Source organism: Scleropages formosus, chromosome 24, assembly GCF_900964775.1.
Source record: "Scleropages formosus chromosome 24, fSclFor1.1, whole genome shotgun sequence".
Classification (NCBI taxonomy): domain Eukaryota; kingdom Metazoa; phylum Chordata; class Actinopteri; order Osteoglossiformes; family Osteoglossidae; genus Scleropages; species Scleropages formosus.
The window spans coordinates 7,300,747-7,326,021 of record NC_041829.1 but is presented as its reverse complement, the minus strand read 5'-3'; the positions used below and the strand labels follow the sequence as shown (position 1 = coordinate 7,326,021).

The window sequence follows — 25,275 nt, the reverse complement described above, 5'->3', positions numbered from 1 at the left end:
TACTTAAACTGGCATTTACACAGTGCCAAGCATTCCACGTTTTGCAGGACATCAATTAAAGGACATCGATTAATTGCAGAGCACAAGGACAACCGTGGTGAACTGCGTGACAGTAATCTAGTAAAAGTATGACAATCGCTCAGGTCAAGGGTTCTGAACCTGAAGCGTGTCCCCTGGCGAGGTTCCTCCCTGAAATGTTATCTTCATTCAGACGGGAGGTATAAATGTTAAGCTTACTTTCGGGCAGGGTATCAGGTTAGAAAGGTTGAGTATGCTTGGCACAGGCCTTATGCATTGCAGTTGCTGACAGGATGCAAATGTAAGATACCCTCTCAATGGTAAGCAGGAGGACCCAGCGCAGTTTCGATTCACAGCCCAGGTGTCGCATCGCCCCTTCCAGTACTCAGAGCACATGTGCAAACTGGCATTCCGCTCCTTTATGGTATCACACAGCCAATCTGTCCACATGCCCTGCAAAAACGGAATTTTTATTCATAGGAGTGATGGAGATATTTTGTCATCTTCATAAACCCTTTTCTCTGCTGGAACCAATGTCCTTATGCGGAACGTGGAAGCGTAACCCGGTCAGCAACCGACAAGCAAACCTGTGGATAAACTGCCAAAATATTTTCACAGAGGTGGAAGTGAAGCATAGAGATATTAAAATGGGGCACTCCTGTAACAATGAGCACACGACAGCAAACAAGCCGTTTTTCTTAGGAACTTCTCATAAAAAAGCATAATAAAATGGCACCAATCTTCAATTCATCAAGTAAAAACATGCCCTCCACTGCCACAGCGTGTCCACCAGAAGCACAGCAAACTGCTTCGGACACGAGTACGTGCTCCGCATTCCCGTCAGCCTATACCTGAGCTTCTCCACGCCGCTCTTACTTACACTTCTCCGTTCCCCTTCTGCTCTACACACTCACCATGCAACAGCTTCATTTATGTTGGAATGGTAAAGGAGAAAAAGGCCCCGATGTAAAGGCTGCGGCGCTGTGCTGAACTCACCCGGGTTCAAAGGCCTCCGATTTAACGACTCCCGAGGAAACAGAGAACCTCGGACAGCAGGATTAACAGGATAGTGGCCAGCTTTAGGGACTCATTACCAGGGGGGAAGGGTGGGGGGCGCATTTGAACACTGAAGTGAAACGACTTGGAACGACAAGAAACAAAACGATGGGATTGCGGAACGCCAGCGAATGTCAAGCCTCCACCTCCTGTGGCCTTCTGCTTAAGGGAAAATTACATCACAGCGGGGCACGCAATCGCCTGCTACCTCTCGCTATAACCGTGTAATTAAAAAAATGGGTAATCAACAGCAAGCCACAATGCCTGCCATACCATTGTTTAATAATGCAGCAACAACAGCACTACCCTTAAACACCTAAAATGACTTGTTGGGGTTACAGCACTTGGCTCATGTGAAATCACTGCAGGTACTTTGAGGGACTAATACTTGGCTTAATGACATTTGCAACTATAAGAAAAACTAAACTTAATGGGTTAGATAATTAGGTAGTGCTCTTCATCTGTGCCCATGAGGCCGGTGAAGAGGGTCTGTTATAAACACGAAAAGAGGAACGATAATTGCCAAACACAAAACAATTAACTGAGGTGACGTAACAAACAACGGCGGAAAATCGACAGTCTTTGGGTTATTCTATTACTTTCCAAGCTCATTTATTCTTTGAGTACTTGGAGATGAGTCAGAGCGTTTTAAGGCCACGGTCCACAAAGGCTGATGGACCCTTAATGACCAAATTCAACGCCAAAATAATCAGGCCAACAGATGCAAAACCAAAGTGCGAAGCAATGCGTTACGATGTTGCCGCAAACAGAAAACACCGAGGTGTGTATGACAACGCAACGCCTCCGCCAATGCTCTGTATGAATCAGGCACTTTGGTTACCCGTCTACACACGTGGCGCTGCTGGCAAAGAGCGCACAGATAGTTGCTCTTGACAGCACGTCTATTATAAACCCATTAGCATTGTTCTCGACGTAGTGGTCGGAGCAGCTATCTTCGCAGCCAACGCCAAACGCCTCCAGAAGGGCGAACAAACAAACGGGCGCCATCGACACCTCCAGCAGAAAGCCCCGTGGGAAACTTCATTGTGTACAGGTCCACGGTAGCATGCCAGAATGAAACATGCAGAATGGGCTAGCAGTGCTCCTGGGGGATCATAAAGTAAAGACAGGCTCTGATATTACAAGAGGGGTTCATCTGCGAGCACATGTCCCTCGGCAACTTGGTGGACTTGCTGGTTTGGTCCAGTTTGGGCATCTATGTCCTGTACAACCAAATCTCACCAATACAGTTAGTGAAAATATATAGCCTTTTTCAATACAACTCACTTATTATTCACGACTATGGCAGTTTTGCCAGTTGTTCCATCATTTTACTTCCAAAACAGTTATTTACTCCTTTCCTACAATATCTTTCACTGTACAATGCATTTAAACGCTACAATTCTCCCATAACAAAACCAAATACCCTGTATACCTCTCACTTCCTCCTATGCTGACAATCTCAACTGGTCACAACCATCGATTCAGATATCACCACAAAAAAAAAAAAAAAAAAAAAAAAAAAAAAAAAAAAAAAAAAAAAAAAGCCCAGACCCAATACTGATATTACTTCATGTAGCTGAAGCTTCTCTCCAAACTGACTTCAAGTAAACTTACAATGTTAAGGACTTACCATTATTTAGCCAGGAAGGTCTCTCTCTCTCTCTCTCTCTCTCTCTCTCTCACACTATCTGAAACCGCTTGTCCCATGCGGGGTCGCGGGTTACCAGAGCCTAATCCAGCAACACAGAGCGTAAGGCTAGAGGGGGAGGGGACGGGATGCCAGGCTGTCGCAAGTCACCCCAAGCGGGACTCGAATGCCAGACCCACCGGAGAGCAGGATCAAGTCAAACCCACTGCACCACCGCGCCCCCGCCAGAAAGGTCATTTTCACCTTATCAATTTAGGGTAAATACAAGAGTACTGCTGTGAGAGTCAATTTCAAATCTGGGTCTTGCTCTTACAGAAATAAACTATGAATATGCAACTATTAACTCAGTGACATGAATCACATAAACAGCTTTAACAGCATGAATATCATTACTCCTGCATAAAGAAAGCCTTAATCTCGCAAATGAAGATCTAATGTCATTCGCAAGTAACACTGCACAGAGCTTCTAATGGAATAGTGTCCATGTGAAAAACAGCCAATCATCTTTTCATTTTTTACTTTGTTATAAATCTCTGAAAGCCACCTTATCAAAATGTCTCCATCCAGGGTGTACGCTACCATGCGCACCGTGCTTTCTAGGTAGACTCCTGACTTCTGTCAGCCTGCACTGGACAACCTATTATTGATCATGTATGAATGAATGAAACTAATATCAAAAAACTAACTAGAAATAATGTTGTTATAACATATACTGGGGTTATTATTATCCATATAATCATTCAATGTCATCCATTAAAATCTTAGCATTTTAATTATGATTGACCTCATTTGCCCAATGGTGTGATCTCAGGGAAGAAATTAACTACGTTATGTGAGGAACAGGCATACTTCTTGCTTTTTTGATACACAGAATAATGCGTTGGGATAAAAAAAGGGCAGTCATAAAACAGCAATTTCTATTTTTTGATACTGGATACATTCAAGAGGGACTTGAGATGAATTTTAATGTCTCCTTTGTTTACACAGGAGATGTGTAGGCCAGAACTGTATACAAGATATGTAAGTATAAGCGGTATGCAGGGAAATCTAATGTGCTCGGTTTAATCACTCCAGCAGGGGTGACCGCTCAGTCCCTGAACATCTGGATCCTAACAGTGCAACGACACTGTGTTCTCATTTCTGCCTGCAGGCTAGTGTGCTCAGGTAAAAAAAAAAAAAAAAAGTTTCCCTTGTATATATTTCAGCCAGCAGCAGCCATGCAGTAAAATGCTATTTTCAGTGCCCTTCATACAATGAATATTTTGCCACTTTCTCTGTATCTATGAAGTCAATGTGTCATGCTTGAAATTCGTGACCTACAGGCTCGAGTTCCTTAGTGCTTGGACAAGCCAAGTGTCCAGTTGCACCTCATGACGTTCTTATGTCAGTTAAGGTTTCATCAGCATCAACGTCAGTGTTCCATCAGCGGTATAAACAACCAGCTGACTCACTGTTGCTCAGCAAAGTCCCTCTGGCAGTACTCCTTTCACATCTGTTACCCATTGCAGAGAGGTCATCGAATCATCAACCCCTAACTCCAGCAGGCACATCAGTCAGACCCACTGCTCAGCACTGGGGTGAAGGCAAACCAACAAAAAGTTACGCGTTGATACACCTGAAGACGCGTGGGACTTCAAAGAAAATTAAAGTCTTAATCCCTATGAGGCACGGGGGAGGGGGGATACCAGCACCTGTATTTAATTATAGTAAAGAAACAGAGAAAGAAAACGACCAGAGACCATGCTTCAAAAGTTTGAAGCTCTACCAATCTATCTCGACTACTTTCGGTCTATGTCAGTTTTTATTGTTCCATTTGGACTTCAAGGTGCACCAGTCACATTTCAGCAGCTTATGGGCAAGATCCTCTAGGGACTATGCCATTGCATATTTAGGTGAGAATTATTTATAGTAATGACTGACAGAGGCATTTGGGAGACCTCAGGGCAGCCCTTACCTTGCTGAGGCAGGCTGGGCTTGCAAAGTGTGCGATTGGGAGGAACAAGCCTTAGTAACTGAAGTTCCTCATGGAGAAGAGAATAGATACAATGGAGTCATCTCTAGCCACCTAATGACCAAGCAGATAAAATAAAAAAAATAAACTAAATTAAAAATTAAAGCAGGTACAGTCCTTTCTGGGATGGATAGATTGTTACTGACAGTTCCTTCAAAAATTTTCCCAGCTTACATCCCCCTTTTGGACATGACCTGGGAAGAGAACCCCAAATGAACTGAGCAGATGGAATCATGCCAGACTGCCTTCTGGTATATTAAAGTAGGCTTCCAAAGTTGAGAAGGTGCAACACAGTGAAGGAGGAAAAAAACGAAATTGTAAGGGCTTATTTTGACACTCGGTGTGAATGGCAAGCCACTTTGGCTCACATGTAACGGCACGGTCTCTGCGAGGAGTTCACACCTGGTTGACTTTTAATCATGAACATCCAACTGTTTCACCTTTGCAGTCCTGCCCCATAAATACCAGCTCATTAAAAACAATGACCATGAGTGAAACAACCTCAACAAACTGCTGATAAAATGACAGAACCCAAAGAGAATTCGGGACATTTTTACACTCTTGTTCATGCTTACAGTATGTCCGTTGTTCCGTGTCAGAGAAGCCGATGGCCCTAAAGGAGAAATGACACCAGGTCCTTGGCTACCAAAAGGATGTCACAAGAGAAGCTACTAGCTGAAGGAAACAGTAGTCTGGAAACACCAATGTGACTGATGTAGACAAAATCCATACAAGACTACGGCCCAGACATCCACCTGCCCTGCCCCAAAACCAGTTCTCTTTGCCACCTGTGCCTCTTATCTGTGAAGATGATGCACAGGCTGTCTTTCAATGAACAGTGGCTATATGAGTAGTTCTATACTCACTGTTGTACCCGTTTTTTTTTTTTTTTTGTGCGTGTTTTTTGATCAACTGTGCCGGGCACAGGGGATGGACAGCAATAAAGATGATCCCATGCAATCTACAGTGCAAGCAGAAACTGAGGTTAAAAAGCCTTTGGTGTTACCCCCACATGCCCTCAAGAACAATGAGGACCAGATTGTGATGTTCAATAACACAGCCCCCTGAGACTCAACTGCTGCCTCAACCCCCTAGTGCAACCAGATCCAATTTACAGGCATGTCTGGAGAACGAGTAGCAGGTCATGTCATTTCTAACCTTTATTAACCGGTATAAAGCCCGCAGGTACAGTGCGGCTGCAGCTACAACAGGCGGTGAGTACTCCATGTTCCCGCATCGCGGCCAACCCGTCAAGGGAGGCTTTTCACTAAATTACTTCATCAGGTACCGAATCCGTTCCTGTGTCGCCTTCATCTCTAATTTTCCCCTCAGGGTCATCTTTTTGTACTCTACCTTTTCACTGTCTGCATAATCTTAACTTTAAACAGAAAGAAAGGCTCGGAAAAAGAAAAAAATTCTCCTCAAAAAATCAGTGGGTATTACACGCTTTCCCAAAACACTTTCCTTATTCTTTGGATGGGAGGAGATTTCCTCTAGCATGATCACTGTACGCTAACGGATACGAGCTTTCCCGATGAAGACCAGCCATCACCGGCACTAAACCGTGTGCGTAAAGTACCGGTTCAGCATGCAAAACCAGTGTTACCTACAGATCCCCAAGTAGCCCCAAATGATGACATACAGACACTGCACACACAACCCTCATGTAATGGGCTCCTGTAGAACAAAAAACAAACTACAAATGCCTCTGTAAATATATACAAACTTTTCATACGGCAGCCCACTAATTTGGTACAACTGCATCTGTACCCGTTGCATGTTCATTCTAGGGTATATCTAACGGTATGTGACCTTCGTTTAATCTCGACAAAGATGCAACAGAGTGCCGCCGCAAGTGAAAGCAGTCAACCTCATGCAGGTAATTCCCAACACCACAATTTCTGTCCCCGGTTAACAATTCAGCGCAATCATTCAGCACAACAATAAACGTGGAATAAACACTCAGAGGAACACTTAAGAAAATGACAGCTCATAATAAATTTAACTACATTTACATTTATTCATTTTGCTGCTGATTTTCTCCGAAGTGACTTACACTGTTAAGCTACCTACAACTATTCACCCATTGATACAGCTGGGTAATTTTTACTGGAACAATTGAGGGTAAGTACCTTGCTCAAGGGTACTACAGCTGGAGGTGGGATCCAAATCTGTGACCTTTGGCTACAAAGGCAACAGCGCTAAACACTACGCTACCTGTCGTTCCAATATGTAACAAAACAATTATGCTTGGAGCAAGGTAACATGGGACTACTTCTTCCTACTTCTTATCACACTGATAGCCTAAAAAAAAAAAAAAAAAAAATCACAACCACTGGATAAATGCAAATTTAATATCACAGCGAAGTAAAGCAGAGCCTAAGGCAACAGCCCCCTTGTCTATTCCTGTGCATTCGGGCCTCTGACACCATAAGCCAAAGACGTTCCTGCAATAAACATGTGATGTTGCTTTACCTGGAGTCTGTGCTGTGTCCCGTACTATAGAACCTGGAGTTTACCGAACATGAAAACGGGTAACATGAACACACTGCCGTATTTCCACCACCGTAAACACAGCCATCATATCATAACAACAGCAAAGCGTTCACAGGTTTAGCAAAAACATAGATAGTGATATTTCTTTACATCAAACATCTGCGAGCCATATTGTCAGAATATCTCCATTCAACATATACCACGTCTCACTCCCACACCACCTGTACAGACATGGGACCACCCTAACCCTGCACTGGACAAACAGTTGTTGATAATGGATGAAAGAATTCATGTGAAAAGACAAGCTAGAAATATTTGTTACTCTGTTTCCGTAAATAAAATGCATAATTCTCTTGCTTGAAAGTATCTATTGTGTGCCTTTAATTAATTTTAGGTGACATTTTTCATCCAGGAACCAATTCCCCCTCCCCTTAAGAAATAATGATAATTTGACCTCTTCGCATTAGGAATTTGCCTAAAGGGGGGATTTCATGGGACAAAATAAGCCTGTTATGTGAGGAACGGGTGCAAGCGTAAAAAGGGCACATCTGCCAGGTATGGCACCCTTTGAACGACAAACAAACACCCCCCCCCCCCCCCCCCCCCCCACTTTACACAGAGACAACTGCAGCTTTCCCATACAGCACAGCATAGCCCTTCTTCCCAGCACAGAGCATCTCTCTCCAGTCTCCCTGGATTTTACGGTACTGTTTTAGTTTGCTGTGCAAGTTGCTTTCAGCAGATGTTGGCCTGGATGCTGGTACTGATAGGCCTGTTCCTGGAGCTCTCCCATGGGAGTACTGCCAGTCCCAGCGGGGACCCGCAGCCTATCCCCACGGGAACCCGCTCTTCTGGAGGGGGGAGCGCACGTGATTGAGTGTGCGGCGGGGAGAGCCGGGGGAGCGGCAGCTTCCCTTTCAGCCACATTTTCGCACACGTGGCACTGAGCCTGCATTATTATAATGCCCACCCCCTCTTGCCCCACAGGTGTTGAGCTCACTCCTGTTTGTACACCTATTCACCGTTAATGAGCAGTACTCACAGTAAGAAACTATACTGAAAGGGTTTGTCAGGGCACCTCGCTTTGAGGTTTGTTAGGACGGGTGAGATTTGTCACACTCCACGCTGAAGATGGGGAGGGGGCCATGACGCTGAGACTGGGATTGGACAGCGATACGAAGCTATACGTTGGGACTGACTTCACTCGTATTGGAGCGCAGCTTTCTGTTCTTACAACACTGTGCTCCTTGTACAGCCTAGACTTTCCAGGCTTGAGATGAACGAATATCCAGTCCTAGCACACCGAGTCCATCTTCTGGAATCAGACTCATCTTAAACCAACTTATCAAAACGGAAGCAATGATTTAAAAAACAAAAAAGCCATCAAATCACATGGAAAATAATCCAAAACTACTGCAATTATTCACAGCTTGCTATGGCACTCTCCACTTGTCTTGCAGTTATGATGCTTACCCCTTAGCTAGGAAAACGATGCTCTTCTTGGCCCATTCGCCACTGCATGCTGGTGTGTGAAAACTTAACTGTGATCCCAACATCCTCCTCCTCCAGAATAAACCCATACCAGCTTTTATTTAAGCTATTCAAAAGTGAAGCTGATCCTTCCAAGGCTTTCCACCTCCCAGTGGATTCTTCTCGGCATAGTTTCTAAAATCCAGATAGGCTTCAAACGCTTAACAGAGCTTTTGAAAAACTGCTGACCTCGTGGGCGCCAAGATTACCCGTATTCCATGAATATGCGCGTCTGGGCTATTGGCTGAGGTCAGCCGTTGTGCTGGTGTCAGCTGCAGGGAGATTATTCCCTCCACAAGCCGTCACGGAGACCTGGTTCTAATGGATCGGGCTCGTCACTGGGCCGCCCCTTTCACCCGTGCCCAAACGGCCTGCTCCATTCATTGCCCGGTTTGGGTATTCTGCCTTTGCTAAGCATCTTAAACGGGTGGGCCAGCAGCCTCAGGACCGCTCTTCTGGAGCCAAGGGGGAGGCCAGGGGAATGACATTGGTTTCTGTCATGCATTCACAACTCAAAAGCATTCATGGTACCACTATGACATGAAGATGTCTCTCCTTCTAAACAGGTGATGTGTTTTCAGGTGTGTTTCCACGGGATGTAGGAGAAACCACATTGGGCAGCGCATAGCAGAAGATTAAGTGTCCTGGACTGTCAGTTTATGAAATATTAAGGACAGAAATGCAATGGCTAGAAAATGAAAGCTGCAGCAGTATATAATTCCCTCAACAATTACATCAATAATTGCTACCTTTTCCTGGGTGGTGTCTAAGGGCCCTTTAGGGCAAAATGCTGCTGGGGGGTGTGTGGCACCTCAGATGAGCTGGCCATCCATTATTCAGGACTCCAGAAGCACCTAAAGCACACACATCCATCTTGGCCAGTTTCAGTAAAGGTCACATTGAAAAGGGGGGGGGGGGGAGAAAGTCACATGCACACATATGAACCTAATCCAGGACGCCCCCCCCGCCCAGATGACCCGCATCACGGTCCTGGTGATGGCGCATTCACACGGACACGATCCTGCACGTGTGTGGATCACTTGGATGTGAAGTGGGATTTCAAAGCCGTTAAGAAGCGCCGCAGAAGGACGAGCGATTCTCCAGGGATTCAGCGCTCACGGGCGCTTACTTCTCTAACCTTGGAAGGACGTTCCGGGTGCTTAGTTTGCAGATCACGGCCACGGTAAAAGCATAAGTAAAATGAAACAAGAAACATTTAAATAAAATATCTGGAGAGAAAACAATGTTCCATTATTCTTTCACAGGCAGTCCAGGGTTATTCTTTGATTAAATAATAATTCAGAAATTCCTCCTTGAAGCTACTAATAAAAATGTCCACAGAATACATACATGACAAGTACCGCGCACCCAGAATAACAACGCTAGCAATCTCTTATTTTAAAATGGGTGCCATATTGACTTGAGTGTTGAAGGATGGAAATAAAGTTTGAATAATTTCAGATAAGATTCCTGGTTATTTCACTCGACTTTCATGCTTCAACGGGCTGCAGATGCAACTGCAAAGACAGCAGGTCCTACCATTTCCGGTCAAGGGACTGGGGGGGGTGATTCTCAAGGCAAGCGGCACTTAAACCGCGGCGCATTACTGTGGATCCCTTCTGTTATCGAGATGCTGTTAAAGCCACTTTAACACTGATCTCCACTCTGGCCCACCTGATGACCACCAGTGGACCATCAGCTCGAACAGCACCAGCCTCTTCTGGCCAGTCCACCTCACTGGAACACTCAGGGCGATGTAAATGGACCATGTGGACACTTCAAAACAAAGATGAGCCAAGAGAGTTCACCCCAAAAAAAAAAAAAAAACCCACAGGAATTCCATCTTTGTTAATTGTAGGTTTCCTGCCACCTGCTTCCCCTGCCAAACCAAACTGTCACTGCACAACATATCACTGCCTTCATCAGAACTGCAGAATCCATTCCCACATTCACGAAACGTCTTAAACACATCACTTTCAGTCCCATTTCCCTTCCAAGCTTATGAAACTTTTGATAATTAGTGCTGACCACCTGCTATTTATCATCTACTGACGTGTCTACTTGTATGCCATTTCTACAGGTAGCTTACTGGAGTTTGTGCTATGAGAAAAGCTGCAACAAACATGTCTAGAATTGTGGGCCAGTAGCCCTATCTCTGCGTACAAAAGCGTACAAGTAAACGTATTAGCCCCCAAAGTTATGGAGCTAATGACATGTAGAAAAATACATTAAAAGAGCAGGACTGGTTGGAGGGACATTCTCCAATAACAAGTGACCCCAGTGTGATTAGAGTAACAATGTACATCCCTTTGTGATTCACCAGACCCATTACTTTGAGCATGGAGTTTGTTGCAGTGTCCCTGCGGAAAGCGTCGCGCTCTGCCGTACAGCTGACACACAGCGATGCCGGCTACCACATCTGCCGCTTTGGCAGCAAATCAACCGGGGGCCTGGTGCTCGTAGGCTCCTCCTGGGACAATAAATAAATGCCATAAGAGGAAGGGTCGGGGGGTTGGGGGCGCTGACTCATCGCTCCTGCACCAGCACGCGAAGCCGAACACGTATGCATTAACCCCCACAGCTGACACGGAAATCCACCTGCGGAAAAAACGCACTGGTCCATTAAGAACGGCTCTAATTATTCACATCGAGCATCTCCTCAATGACGCCGTATCCTTCACCAGGTGTCGGCTCTAATAAGATGCCGGTACGAGCGAGTTGCCCCGCGGTACAATAACTCAATGTGTCACCTACATCATTGCGCTGCCCATACGTACTTTGGAGGTGGCAGTCAGCTCGTTATTTATTTGCACTTTATCTGTCGTGCGGAATTTGAAAACCAAAAGTAGACGTCGATTTCGATTTGGGTATGGGCAGACCGAGGGAGGAAAATACCTCGAATCGACCGGGCACACGTTTACGGGGAAGACGAATATTTGTAGCAGAGCGGGAGTTTCCCGCTGTCGACCGTGTCATACACCTGCAGGATTTAAAAGCTCTGCCAGCGTTAAGATGCTGCCTGTTCTGCTGTTTGCTGCTGGAGGCGGTGACTAATAACCTCAGCTACAGGTTACACACGCAAAACCATTATCTGAGGGATGTCCCTCAGGGAGCGGGAGAGGTTTCCAAAAATCAAACTTGTGTTACCCAGTCCATTTGGTGGTGTTAATGGGAATCCATAAATGCGCTCTAACAAACACTAGAGGTTTTGTGCAAATGGCAGGGGAAAGCAAGACACCGATAACCCTTGGCTTTTCTGTCTATTAATGCTCACCAAAAAGGGACGGAGAGAATACCAAAAGGAATCGTGTTAAACTGAAGCAGCAGACCGATCCCTTTCCTGTTGACCGCTCTGCATGCTCATTACAATGCAACCTGATAATTAAACTATTATTTAATCTTATTTAGCTGACACTTTTGACAAAGATGAGTTACAGCACTACAGAAACTACACTTAACTCACTACAGTGTCAGACGTCAACACATCAGAGCAATGTAACACACCCATTCACAGTATGGGTAATTCAGAATCCCCAATCTGCCCAAAATGCATGCGTGTGGACTGCGGGTAGAAACTAAAAGAGCTGGAGGAACGTGATGCAAAGACTGAGCTGGATTTGAATCAGGACCAAACTCACAGCCCAAGAGCTGCGAGCACAGTGCTGCACAACTTGACTACTGGTTTTCCGAGTAGTTCATGACTGAAGGAGCATTCACCGTACAACCAATGAACACTCCAAATAATTTGCAAGTGAGTGAGTTACCTGAACGTGTACATCTTGCGGTTTCACTGGGACCTTTAGGCTCCATCAATGAAGACAGAAAAATTAGGAGGAAGAATACGTTGCATCTATCAGTGCAGTAACAGAGGGTCTCCAAATGCTGATCCAGGGGCCGCACGGTGTGTTCCATCTTCCCTTCACGCTGAAGACATAATTAGGCTTGATAGCATTGCAAACAAAATAACACATGTCACATCCATTAATGGTAACAAGCTACAGGTCCTTCAAGTCACTAAAGAGGCAAATTTCTGAATAAAAGAAGCTGACTGTTGTTTATGCCTCTCAAACAAAAGTTGAATGCTGATTTGCAGTTTTAAGACTGATCGCGTGACTACTTTATTTTCGGCAGACTAAACATTAAGTAGTTGCTAATCAATCACATAACAGCAGGGCAATTAAATTAATTCTCAGGGAATAAACAAAAACAAAACAGACACATCTTTTACCTTTTATCAGGGCATGCACACCTCTCCAAACATCCTTCATAATTTTGAAATGTCAATACATGTCAAGTCCCTGTCAGAACGTAATAAGTTGCCTAATAAAACGTAATTAACGAGGAGCTCAGGGGAACAAATGTCTGCATATCTGGATGTCCTTCAGCACCAGGATTATGAAACGCTGCCCTACAAATAGTTTTGCATGTTTTCTCTTGTTGGTTACTCAAACAGATCGACTGCTACCCACCACAAAATGATCCCACACAGGCACAAACAACATCCAGCCATGTTTCTTCCATATTATTGCAGCCCTGTACAACATAAAGGTCATCTATAGTCTACAACCTGTCAGAAGGTCAGCGTGTGCCGTGTTCAACGCATGTGTGATTCACCTCTCCCTTGGCAGTGTGGCGCAAATGGCTCGGCAAGCCAGGGGCTACTTTTTTGGCAGCTCCTTGGCACGATGGTAATTTTTCGGACTTGAAATTCAAGCCTTCCGCCAATCCCTCGAGTTAACGGTGGGCGCCGGATAATTAAGTCACCGGGTCACCGCTTTGGCGCAATAGCGAATTATGGGCAGCGGCAGGTAAAGGGTCCGGAGACCGGCTCTCCACCTCAAAGCCAAGCGAGAGGATAGAGAGAGAAACGTGGCTGCCAGGCACCGTTTCTGATTTCAGCTGATCAGAGTGGCTCTGAGCAAAGCCCTAATTACCCACACGAGCTGCCTCAATAAAAGCGGCACCGTGAGAGTTGCTCTCTGTGGCGGCTGACCTCTGCCCTACACTGCAATCGCTACGCATTGCACGCGTCTGCAGACAGTTGATGATGGGCGCGCGGGCAGGCTACGCAGGTGCTCGGCGCCTCGTGTGAGTGAGGTGTCATTGATATTCCGAGGCCGTGGCGGCGTTCGGGAATTAAGGGGCCGCCTGTAAAGGCTGTTTTACACGGCACTGGTGCCCATCTGCAGTCCTGTGTCCCTAAACAAGCAACATTTCCTCTAGATTACTTCATAAACTTGTTTTTATACTGCAGAGAAGTGCAGTTATAGAGAGAGGGTGTTACAGCCTTGGCACCCTGCAATACAATGACACTCGGAGCGTTACGGGAGGGAGGAGACTAATGCCGTTGCTGTGGTTCCGCGCTTCAGGCACACGCTCGGAGACACTCGCTGCTCTCAGGCTGGTTCTTACGAGGGAACCGCCAGAGGGACCGGGAGGGGGTGTGTGTGTGTGTTTAAAAAGAAAAAAAAAAGTGCTCCCTCCAGAAGGTGTGTTGGTACTGCAAACAAAATGTGCATCGGACCTTCTCCAAAACAAAAGGGAGAGTGGTAGCAGTGTGGCACGTTGCAGTCTTACTCATGGCAACACCACGTGTGTAAGAGCCATTCACTCTCTGACATTAAACAGTAATAACTTAAGAAATCCCAATGCGGCCCGCACATGGCAACATTCATATTTACTCATCTAGCTAATGCTGTTCTCCAAAGTAACATTTTGTGTTAAGCTACTTACAATCATTTACCCATTGCATAGCTGGGTAAATTAGATACCCTTTACTGTATCGATTTAGGGCAAGTACCTTTTTCAAGGGTACTACAGCAGAAAGTGGGATTTGGACCTGGGTCCTTCAAGTCCAAAGACCCTTTAATTACTACACCACCTGCTGAGATACCTAGAGACAACACATATAAAGAGTACTGAAAATGCATCAGTCGCAGGGCTGACCCATAGCCAAGAGCACAGGGCCAAAACACCCATCCATTTACCCCTACCCTGACTATACATTCTGAATGGAGTGGAAAATTCTACCATGTTTTTCTGAATTTATTTCAATATCATAAATGTGCTGTCAGACGGATGAGAAGAAATTCACACATATACTTGGACAGCCCATCTCATTTTCATGTGTTGAAAACTTCAGTGTCTCAAGTCTCTGCACTTTCTCATCATACTTAACCCAAACAAAACTTATATAAAAAAAAAAAAGAAAAAAAAGGTCCAAATTGGATTTGTGTTCTCAGCACAGCATTTGCAGCCTGCGTGCGCTCAGATGAGCTCAATCTGCGATTTATGTCGCTCCTATGCCGAGGGTGGGAGGGGGTATCCCGCCCCCGGGAGCGGACTCCCGTACCCACGTGAGCCAGACACGGATCCGACCGCTGTGGCCCTAAAGATGAGTGGTGCATCTTTAAAAATGCACCCCCCTTCACCACTCCCCTGAAACTCTGCTGCCTCACAGGCGCATTTAATTATGCATGCGGCATCAGAAGGAATCAAAATGAAGCGCGGCTGCGGGTGAGGCGCTTCCGAGGCCAGACCGCAGAGCAGAAACAAATGAGGGTGCCACTCAGGGGCCCCACAGAGGACTTTTGCAGAGCCCCTCCGTGTAGGAGATGCAAAGAAGCACCAGCAGCAGCGAGGGGGGGCGAGATCAGTCGTCGAAACGGCTTCTTGTGCCAAACGGATGCCCAGCTTGAGGACCACATGGACTCAAACATTTTCATCTACATTTCACCGTGTCCTGTTCAAAGAAAGAAATGCTTGAAACGGGGTATATAACGCAATAACAAGTGAGCTTTCTGAAAGCAGAACCACGAGAGGTCCACAAGACCTGAACAGACTGCTGGGATCAGCTACCACCTCATTTTTTTTTTTTTTTTAAAAGCGTCTGCCTGCTCGCCCCTTAGTCACTCCTTCCTGCATTCCAAGTGTGCCACTGCCTCGCGCCGAGGTCAGCTCCATAAACAAGTCTACAAATACAAATCTATATGCAGCTACTCATGTTGTACGCTGGCATAAACGGTGGTACTGGACAATCTTCTATTTCTACGTAAAGCTTTTATCTGCTGGTGAAATGTGCTTTTCTTTATGCAGAGTTGTACGTGACTTTGGAGAAAGGCATTAGCCAAACTAATCAATGTCAAGTTGGAGCAGGACTTGCTGGTAAGCATTTCTTTGACGGCCAGAGGTCAAATCCAAAGGCAGACCTGGGGATCTGAAAGGGCTCTGTTTTTGACCAACACAAAGCACATTTTCCAAAACCTGAACAAAGTAAACAAACTTAAAAAACCTCAGACTCATTAGACTACATCTAATCGATTAAAGAAAAAAACCTTTGACAAAATAGCTGAACGTAAGGAATTAACGACAAAATGGCAGTCAATTTTTAACATGAAAGCAGCAGCAAAAATCAATTTGAGAGCTGCACTGACTTACATTGGGGCTTGAATTGTGATTAACGCACGAGATGCAGGTAGGAACGCTCTCCCCGGGTGCACACTTCACTTACCGCATTCAGAAATGGACCACATGTCTGCGTTACAGTGACACCGGAGACAAGGTCAGACAAATATCACAATCCTTCCTCACGTGCAGATACACTTTATCAAGCCAAGTATACAAAACATTTGCTAAATAAAAGGCTCACAATGGATGCTTCTTGTCACCTCCATACCATGACAAAGGCTTGTGGAGTTGCAGCCCGGCAGCCCCGACCACGGCCAGCATCCATTACCTTCCATTTGCCAGCACCCCTGGGTGAACTGGGCCCACACATGGAAATTAGGGCAAAGACGACAGCATGACAAATATCCCCCGATGCCATAACAATGTGAAAGGGAGACGAGGCCTGCTCATCCTCTGGGTAACAGTCCAGCTCATCTGGCCCTCGATTCCACAGTTTCACCCAACGATTTACACGTGAAAGACATTTCCTTCTCACATAGAGAATATATGTATCCAGAAAACAACTGCAGCGCTGCATTTGCTGGGGGCTCGGGGTGGGATCCATTTGGGCCAGGCAGGAGTGCGTAACCTTGGCAATCGAGAATTTGCACCGCATCAGAAGAGCCCCACATAATGGAGCTTCTGTTGCAAGGCTGACAGCAGCTCCTCGCATAAATGAAGAATTATTACCTGTCTGCACTCTCCCTCCTTGGTGGACCGCTCCTCTCGCGGCCACAGGCCTTCCCTTGCGCGCTCACTGCCGCTTAATTCCGCTTTTAATTAGCCGCCATCTGCGACATGTCAAAGCAGGATATATGGTGCCTATGCTAATGGCCAGGGGCGGGAGGAGGGTCCCTTCTAGGTGCTGGAACATGGGCGGGGCTGGGGGGAAGGTTTTGCAGAGGGATAAGGCGACTCGTGATGCTCCGCAAATGGGCTCTCTCACCTCTCGCTGGAGTACAAGTTCCTTGGTGAAAAGCGTGGCCTCATCGCTGAAGGGCTCTGCTTCCTGCAGACCCCCGGGCATGTTCCTAGACCCCCGCGGGCACTCGATGCCTAGAAACGAGAGTGATACGTCAATACAGACACCGACACGTTTACATATCTATTTCAAATTCATGAAAAAACCGACCCCTGGGCCTACTGCAACAAGTGAGAGATTTAAAAAAAAAAAAAAAAAAAAAAAAAAAAAAACCACACTTTTTTTTTAAACATAAAAATATCCTGTATATCAAGGTCACATTTGTTGCAATGAACAGACATGGGCACTAAGCTAAATGCAAACAATGAGGAAAGGAAAACAAAAAAAGGCATAAAGACGGACACGATTATGAGCACGGACGTGTTCGTGAACAGCATGTGCTCTGGCCCCATTCTGACTTCATGCTTTTAACACGTGTTGCTGTCAGCCGCACTTGGACAACGTTCCTTTATAAGTTGTTGGGTTTTTTCAGGAGAATTGTTGGTTTGAGCAAATTACTCAAGAGCTCACACTCACGGCAGCCCCTGTACACAACCACCTCTTTAATATGTGGCCGCAAACACTAAATGCCATTGAAAGGGCCACTGGGAAAGAGTGCATTTCCCTAAAAGCACCCCAACGTAGAGGCAAGCAGCAGCTCACAAAACCAAGAACGAAAGCGTCGCAAGACAATTAAGCAGCACTTTTCTCAAATAGTGACATTTTGACTGGGGATGCAGGCGTCGCTGTGTTGGGCTTCGAGCTGCTGCCTCTGAACTGGGAGGATGTAGGTTCAGATCTCACCTCCTGCTGCAGTAGCCTATACTGCTTTGCAGAAAAGCATCAGCAAGCATAGTCATTTTTACTGGGGAAATTCAGGTTAAATGCTTTAAGAGTACATCAACGGCAGGAGGTGGGGTTTCAACCCAGGCTTTTGGAGTGTAATGGGGCAGTGTGTGGACTGAGTGTGGTACCTGCTGGATAATTCACAGGAAGTGGCTTCTCTCTCTCCATTGGCTTCCTCTGGCTGCCTGTACCAAGCTCAAGACTGTTTACACAAAGGTCAAAGAATCTACAGCCTGAGACCTACAGGACCTGACCACTCCCACACATCAGCAAGAGCACTGTGCTCCTCCACCCAAGGCTACCTGGTGGTATGACTCACAAGAGTTCTGAAATCAAACATCTGCAGGTTCTTCCCTTGGCTCTGATATTAGGAAATGAGCTCCCTCTGTCTCTCAAAGCTGCTGAATCCTCCCACACTGAAGCAGGGTCTCGAACGTATCTCTTTCAGACCCACTTCTCATCTCCTAGTAGCTCCATAAACTCTGCACCTCACTGCCTATCAATATGTCTGAACTTTCTATCCAAGTCAATTCTACATGTAGCTTGGCAAAAGCAAGTATTGGACCAACTGACTGCTATTATTGTGTGTCTATACCTCAACCTCTTCATTTTCTGTGCTCAGAGCTGTAAGTCACTTTGGAGAAGAGCGTCGGCTAAATGAGTAAATGCACTCAGCAATATTAATGTATTTGGAGCGCTCCGATAGGCCACATGACAGCTGCATTAACAAAGGACCTTCAGGATCAATCACCCCCCTGTTCACACACCTAGTGCGAAACTGCACACCAGACACATGGAAATGTGCCTTTTCTCCAGTGCTTCCTCGCTTTGCAAAGTGATGTCCTGGAAGGAGGAGGTGGTGACCAGTGAGACGGAGAGAGAGATGCACTTAAACACTTGCTGCTATGTGTGGGGGGGGAAAAACAAAATAAAAATGTTTTGTGGCAAGGAAACGTCTCACACCTTCAGACAGCTGTGCTGGAGGTCCTACAAGCCTGAGCGCCTCCAGGTACCCTCCAGAGACTGTTGTGGGGTGTGTGCGCACGCACATGCGCACACGCGGACGCACACACGCGGACGCACACGCGCGCGCGCGCACACACACACACACACACACACACACACACACACCGAACAAGCGTGACTCAACCTTATAGATGTGTGTTACAGCATTCGTCTGCCACCGTGTCAAGTGCACCCCAGAAAGTTTTGACTCATTTTGGAAAAAAAAAAAGCTGTGGTTTTCCTGTTGCCAAGGGTGATCCGTCACCACGGGGATGTGGCACAAACCAAGCACCGCTGCCGCCGTCACAGCGCGCTGCTGCGAGGCAGTGAAACAACTCAATTACCTCTTAATAGTTTGTAAATGCATTACTAGACCACAAATTAGCATTTAAATTGCAGAACACATCCGGCACCCTTATGCGATAAGCATTTTTCGACTGTGGAATTCACAGAGCAGCCATGGGCTGGGGGCGGGGCCTGATAGGCCAGGAACACATGCCAGGAAGACACATGATGTGTCCGACGTAGTCTTTAACTAATGGACATGCAAACAACCCCGCGCTCAGCTGGCGGGCCGATGAGGAGGAACATATGAATGAAGCGCTGGCCATCAGGTGCTGCCATCATGGCAACAACCAGTGCCCAGTCTGAGGATGTCCAGTACACTCCTGGTGTCCTGGGTTGAGCACTGAGTGGCAGCATCTGTCAGGACCCTGAGTAAACGGACAGAGTTTGGGCCAGGGAAGGCCGTGATGTGCCGTCTGGTCCGTCACCCAGGAAACCGTAAACGTTTCACGGTGTAATCAGTGCTGCCACCACGAGGCTCGACAGTTCTCATCGGGGCTCCACTCAACATGTTCGCTGTCCCGCCGTTCAACTGGGCCAAAACTTCTGACACTAATGGAGCAAATCAATAATTCAAAGTGTGCCACATTATGAAAGATATTCCAGGAGGTACAGCGGTAAAGCTGGCGTGTTATTCCCCTAGTACGGCAGCGGCACTGTAGGTGTAGTCAGTACTTGCAGCGGAGTGACCGCGGTAATTGGGTGGTCGCACTTTCATCAGCTCCCTGAACGCATTAAGGAGCGCAGGCCTGCATGGCATTGCAGTGTTTTCCTCTCATTAGTCTGTTGGTTTACACTCACTTTAAGATGAGTAAAATATTTAATAAACTGCCCCAAGGCATTAGGCATACAAATTCCCAAACCACTTGTTAGTCCTTGTGGGACATTTTAATATATATGACAAATCGACCCCCCATTTGTGTAGCACCATACACGGCTTTGCGGAATTTGGCCCGAAACGATAAATCAGGACAAATGAAAATAAGGAAATTAGAACAAATGGAACAGTATGTACTTCTGAGGAGGTGGAGTCAAATTATTCAAAAATTTAAAAAAAAACATTTTTCCCACAAAACCAAATGCCTTAATATTGAGTTTGACTTGACACCGACTTCATTGCTTCCTTACGTACAGAGGGGCCTCCGAGACCAAGTTGGGGAGCTAGACTGCACTTAATCTGGTTATCTTTTCTCTACAGCAGCTGACATATTAGTGAACCTGCACTGATTTACCCATTTACAGAGGTGCAATTTTTACCGTATCCATTCAGGGTAAGCACTTTGCTCAAGAGTACAAAAGCAGGAGGTGGGATTCAAACCCAGGTCTCTCGAGCCCAAAGGCAGTCCCTGTAATGACTTCACCTCCCCCACTGCAACCATTAAACTCCCACTGATGTTACTCACTGAGTGGTCAGACAGCTCCCGTTTAAACACCCCTGCCTCGTCATTATGGCCCAATGAGGGGACAGGTGGGAGTCACTGACGACAGGGGGCAGAGCTTCGCGGCCCAGACAACAACGTTGGCACAGACCTGTCAGCCCTTGTTTACAGACTGACAAAGACCCACAGCAGCAGTTTAACATTTTAGCCACTGTACATTGATGCTGAGCCCCTTAAAAGGCAGATAAAACACAGCTTGTTAGAAAGTAGCACCGGCAAACCACAAATATGAGCAAAACATACTAAAGGAGCATAAACACTAGACTGGAGATAATGAGCAGTGACTGAAGGCTACTGAAAACAGGTCTCTTCATCCACTCTGTGTCTGTGTGTGTGTGTGTGTACAGGTGGTCCCAGGCTTGCATTGACCTTATGTCATTTTTGAGTCGACCGCTTCATCTGCTCTATGATGAGATTGACCAGGCCCACATTTCTTTTTCTTTGGGTTGCAGTCAGCACCCGGGTGTCCGGCAGCGACTGTGTTCTGCTTACAGAGCTTTTCGTTTGTGATTCCCTTTAAGTTACTTTCTATTTAAATAAACGGCTAGCAAGTGAAAAAGCGAATGTTGTAGTGGTGCTGAAAAAAGCAAGAGACAACAGATTCAGAAATGAAAGTAAAAATTAATGCAGCATGGAAATGTAATACTATAATAGTATTACTATTACTATTATTACTCTCCTTCCATTGCACTGGAGGGGGGATTATTACAAAAAATATTTTTCCCCCCAAGCGAGCAGACCGCATCTTGGACCGGGAGCAGCTGCATCGACTGTGGTGACAGCACCGGGATTCCGTGAATCTGTAGAGTCTCTGTGGCGTCTGCAGCCCTTTGTTAATGTAATCGCTCACGTTTCCCCCGATGTCAGCGGTATTAAATCACCAGGGAACCGGTTCATCCAAAGGAAAGACAACGCTTGCCTGTTTGATGTGCGCTCGCTCTCTTTCGGTCCGTCGTGTCCAGTGTGAACATGCCCGCTGAACTGGAGGAAACCGTTTGTTTTCAGAACCATTCCGCATGCAACAGCAGAGGACAGAGCAGGGGAGCTGAGCTGGACGCCCGGTGACTGCTGGGGGTTACCGATGATATTTAAATGGAGAAAGGTGCCTTTGCTCTGGAATGATGCTGTTTCACTGGGCCAGCAGGTGGCGTAGTGATTGAAGCTGTCACCCTGTACTGAAAGAACCCAGGCTCAAATCCCACCTCCTGTTGTAGTACCCTTGGTCAAGGTACTTACCCTAAATTGCGCCAGTAAAATTGCCCAGCTACAAAAATGGGTAAATGGCTGCAAGTAGCTGAACACTAAGCTGCTTTGGAGAAAAGCATCAGGTAAATAAGTAATTTATTCACGGACAGTCTGGGAATTGTGATCCTTCCAACAACTGCAGGCACTTTGCTTGTTGCTCCTTTTATCCAGCACAACTACACACAGTGACAGTAAACATCTGGGTATTTTTACTGGAGCAGTTCAGGGGCACTGCAGCGCTACTGGTCAATGGATACTGAACCGGCTGCCTAAAGGTGCCAAAGTCACGTCCTTAAATGCCACTCAGTGTGCTGCCTCCCCAAAAACTTAACCGTTCACAGCGCTCAAGCAAGCGCTGCACCCAAGGTGTTGCTTAACACAGTGTAACGCACTTAGCTTTTAGATAACAGGAGCAGCTTCCTAAGCAAAGGGCAGAACATCAACTTGAAAAGAAGATTCACTTCCAGCACAGACTGAGTGGAGAACACCCCAGTAGATTGGAGGATGGAGAAGCTTCTCCTGGGGCCATACACGTCTGTCACGTGAACATGGAAAACGAAAGGGTGTTATTTTACTGTGGTGAGGGACATCCTCCAACATCTTCACCTTCTTTTCGGGGCAGCAAAGTGCATCTCTTCCAGAGCATATTTTATGTGCTGAAAAACAGCAGCATTCTGGGAAACTAATTTCTATTTTATCCCGAGGGCACAGCTGAGGGTGTAAACACCCATCTGGGGTAAGTGTCCTGATAGCTGGAACGAGAAAAACTTGCCCGATTCGTTGACACCAGAGAAAGAGTATTCGTTGACACTCTAAAAACAGACTGTGGAAATGGTGAGACTCGGAACGGTTTACCGCACAAATACCATCATAACACCGATTCCACCCTGGAAGCAGAACCTAAAAGTACACGCCGTGGTGCTGTTAAAAACACTACAGCCACATGGGTGCTGTCAAATCACAAGACACACTATAAACACGGAGAAAAGCAGGTGGTGTAGCGGCTAGAGCTGCCATGCCTGGACCCAGGTTCAAGTACCCCCTCCTGCTGCAGTACCCTTGACACAGTAAAAAATGAGCCAGCTGTACAAATGGGTAAATCAGTACAAGTTGCTTAAAACTGCAAGTCACTCTGGAGAAAAGCATCTGCTGAACAAATAAAGGTAAATAATGTAGTTCTTGCCCAAGGATTATTCCGCAGATGAGAGTGAACATGGGGAGTGAACAAAGCGAATACAACCATAGCCTGTCGATACGGACACTACGGGTCCCTCCTGGCGGCACCTTGTGGCCTTTCTGCTCAGGGAGACAGAGGGCTGGTGACGGTGCTCCCGAACAGATGTTACCCTATCAGCAGAGGCACACAGCACGAGCAAAAGCCCCTTCCCTGTCCTGATCAGTACTCTGTGAACGGCCACATGCGGCTGCAAATTACCACTATCGGCAATGTGGACGAACCGGCCGCGGCAGCCATTAAACCGCAGCGCCGCTGCTGGAGAGCAGCTGCTGGAGGACAATGAGCCCTGGGAATTAGAGCTGTTCCATGCTGCTATATCAGGCAGGGGGAGGTAGTTTGTTCTGTCTGCAGCAGTGCTTTTGGACTGATATTTTTATATCACAAACTGTGTAAAAAAAAAAATAAAGAAAAACAGGCAGCGCTTTATTATGTAAGCCTTCTTCAACCCCTTTCAAGGGGGGGGGGGGGAGGGTGGGGAGCAGGATCTCCCCTTCACATGAGCATTTGAAAGCCTTGTAGCAGGAATGAGTCACAAATGCAGATGGAAATACTGCAGGAGGCAGAGCAAGAATTTATTGCTGAATAATACTGAATTTTCCCAGCAAGCGTTTGGGGGAGGGGTGCTTATTGATGGTGGTCGAGGAGCCGCGGCCCAGAAGCATCTTCACCCCCTACTCCCTCCCAATAAGCAGAGGCCTGTGTGGGGGGGGGGGGTTGTGTCAAGAGGGCTCCTCCGCATCCTTGAGCCTAAGGTAGTACTCTGTGCTATAGAAGCGCCAGGAAGGACAGTGACATCCTAGCACTGTGCAGACTACAACGCTTCCCCACACCTCAGAGAAGAGAACCAAGTAAAACCAGGGGGTGCAGGGAATTTTCTAGATTCCTCACGTATGAGCCGAAGCGGCGTCGTCAACATGGAGCTAAGAGAAGATTTAAATCAAAAGCAAAAGCCAAATCAAAGACAATTAAAATGAAAGTAACGCTTTAAAATGTATTTACAAAGCCGTAAACAAGAAGAGCTTTCGGTTTCTGAATCGCTGCCATTCGAGGTCTAACAGAGGACAAGTCGCACTGCCTGGGAGAGTTTATTCTGGACAATTATGCCGCGCGCGCACACACACAAATATTTTACACATCTCCGATGATGCCGAAGGCACTGATGGTACAGGACAGCACAAGTCCTGAAACCAAACAGTGCTTTAGAAAGACACTTCAGACAGATGATGAGTTAAAGTGAGGACAGGCCGGTGACTGGCAGCTTCGCCTCTTTCAGGGTATTTAAAGGAAACCGAGACGTTCGCGGGGAAATCCTCTGACAGTAAATAGAGCGGGGCGCTGTTGGCGGAGATGCCTGACAGTATAATCTTATCCTGTGCCATTAAAGTACTCTGTTCAAATCACAGATACAGGCAGAAGAAAGTCTGCAGACAGAACGGAGCAACAGAGGAAAGGTCTCTGAGGACATCGATGGCAAAATGGCGAGATATGGAAGCACAGTCATTTTAAGACCCCAGCTAAGGGAACCAGTTGAGGGATTAAACAAACTTCCATATTTATACAGTGATTCTGAGTGATTATACTTCCACTCAGTGTTTTTATTTTGAACCCATATGTTCCAACAGTAAAGTGTCAGTCAAAATAAGCCATTGTAGATTTTTTTTAAAGAAGCATTAAACGGAAAAAAGCAGAACGAAAACCTGCATTTTCAGTCCCAGCCAATAGGTGTCAGTAAAACACCCAAACTTGCAGGAAGGTCAATACAACTAACTGTGTTCACAGTTCCTGTGTTCTGTGTGAAGATTGTTGACCAATGAGATGGAGTTCTGTATGTTAACAGGATGAATTTGTCAGAAATCTGGATTGACATGCTATCATCTGAATACCTGAACATCGCTGGTTCATGGATTCTGGGTGACCGAGGGACCCTTCAGCCACAGAGCTCCAAGTGATGGTGCCGCAGTAGGCCGTTGCTGTCCTCAAGGGGGCGTA

The 25,275-nt window shown here is 46.4% G+C and overlaps 1 protein-coding gene across 1 annotated transcript in view; it reads right to left on the bottom strand.

The window, feature by feature from the left end:
- snd1 (staphylococcal nuclease and tudor domain containing 1) overlaps positions 1–25,275 on the bottom strand; it is a 172,342-nt gene that overhangs the window by 93,354 nt on the left and 53,713 nt on the right. Inside the window, exon 16 of the mRNA XM_029248955.1 lies at positions 17,155–17,264. Coding sequence (XP_029104788.1) covers positions 17,155–17,264 — 110 coding nt within the window. The remainder of the gene's footprint in view (positions 1–17,154; positions 17,265–25,275) is intronic.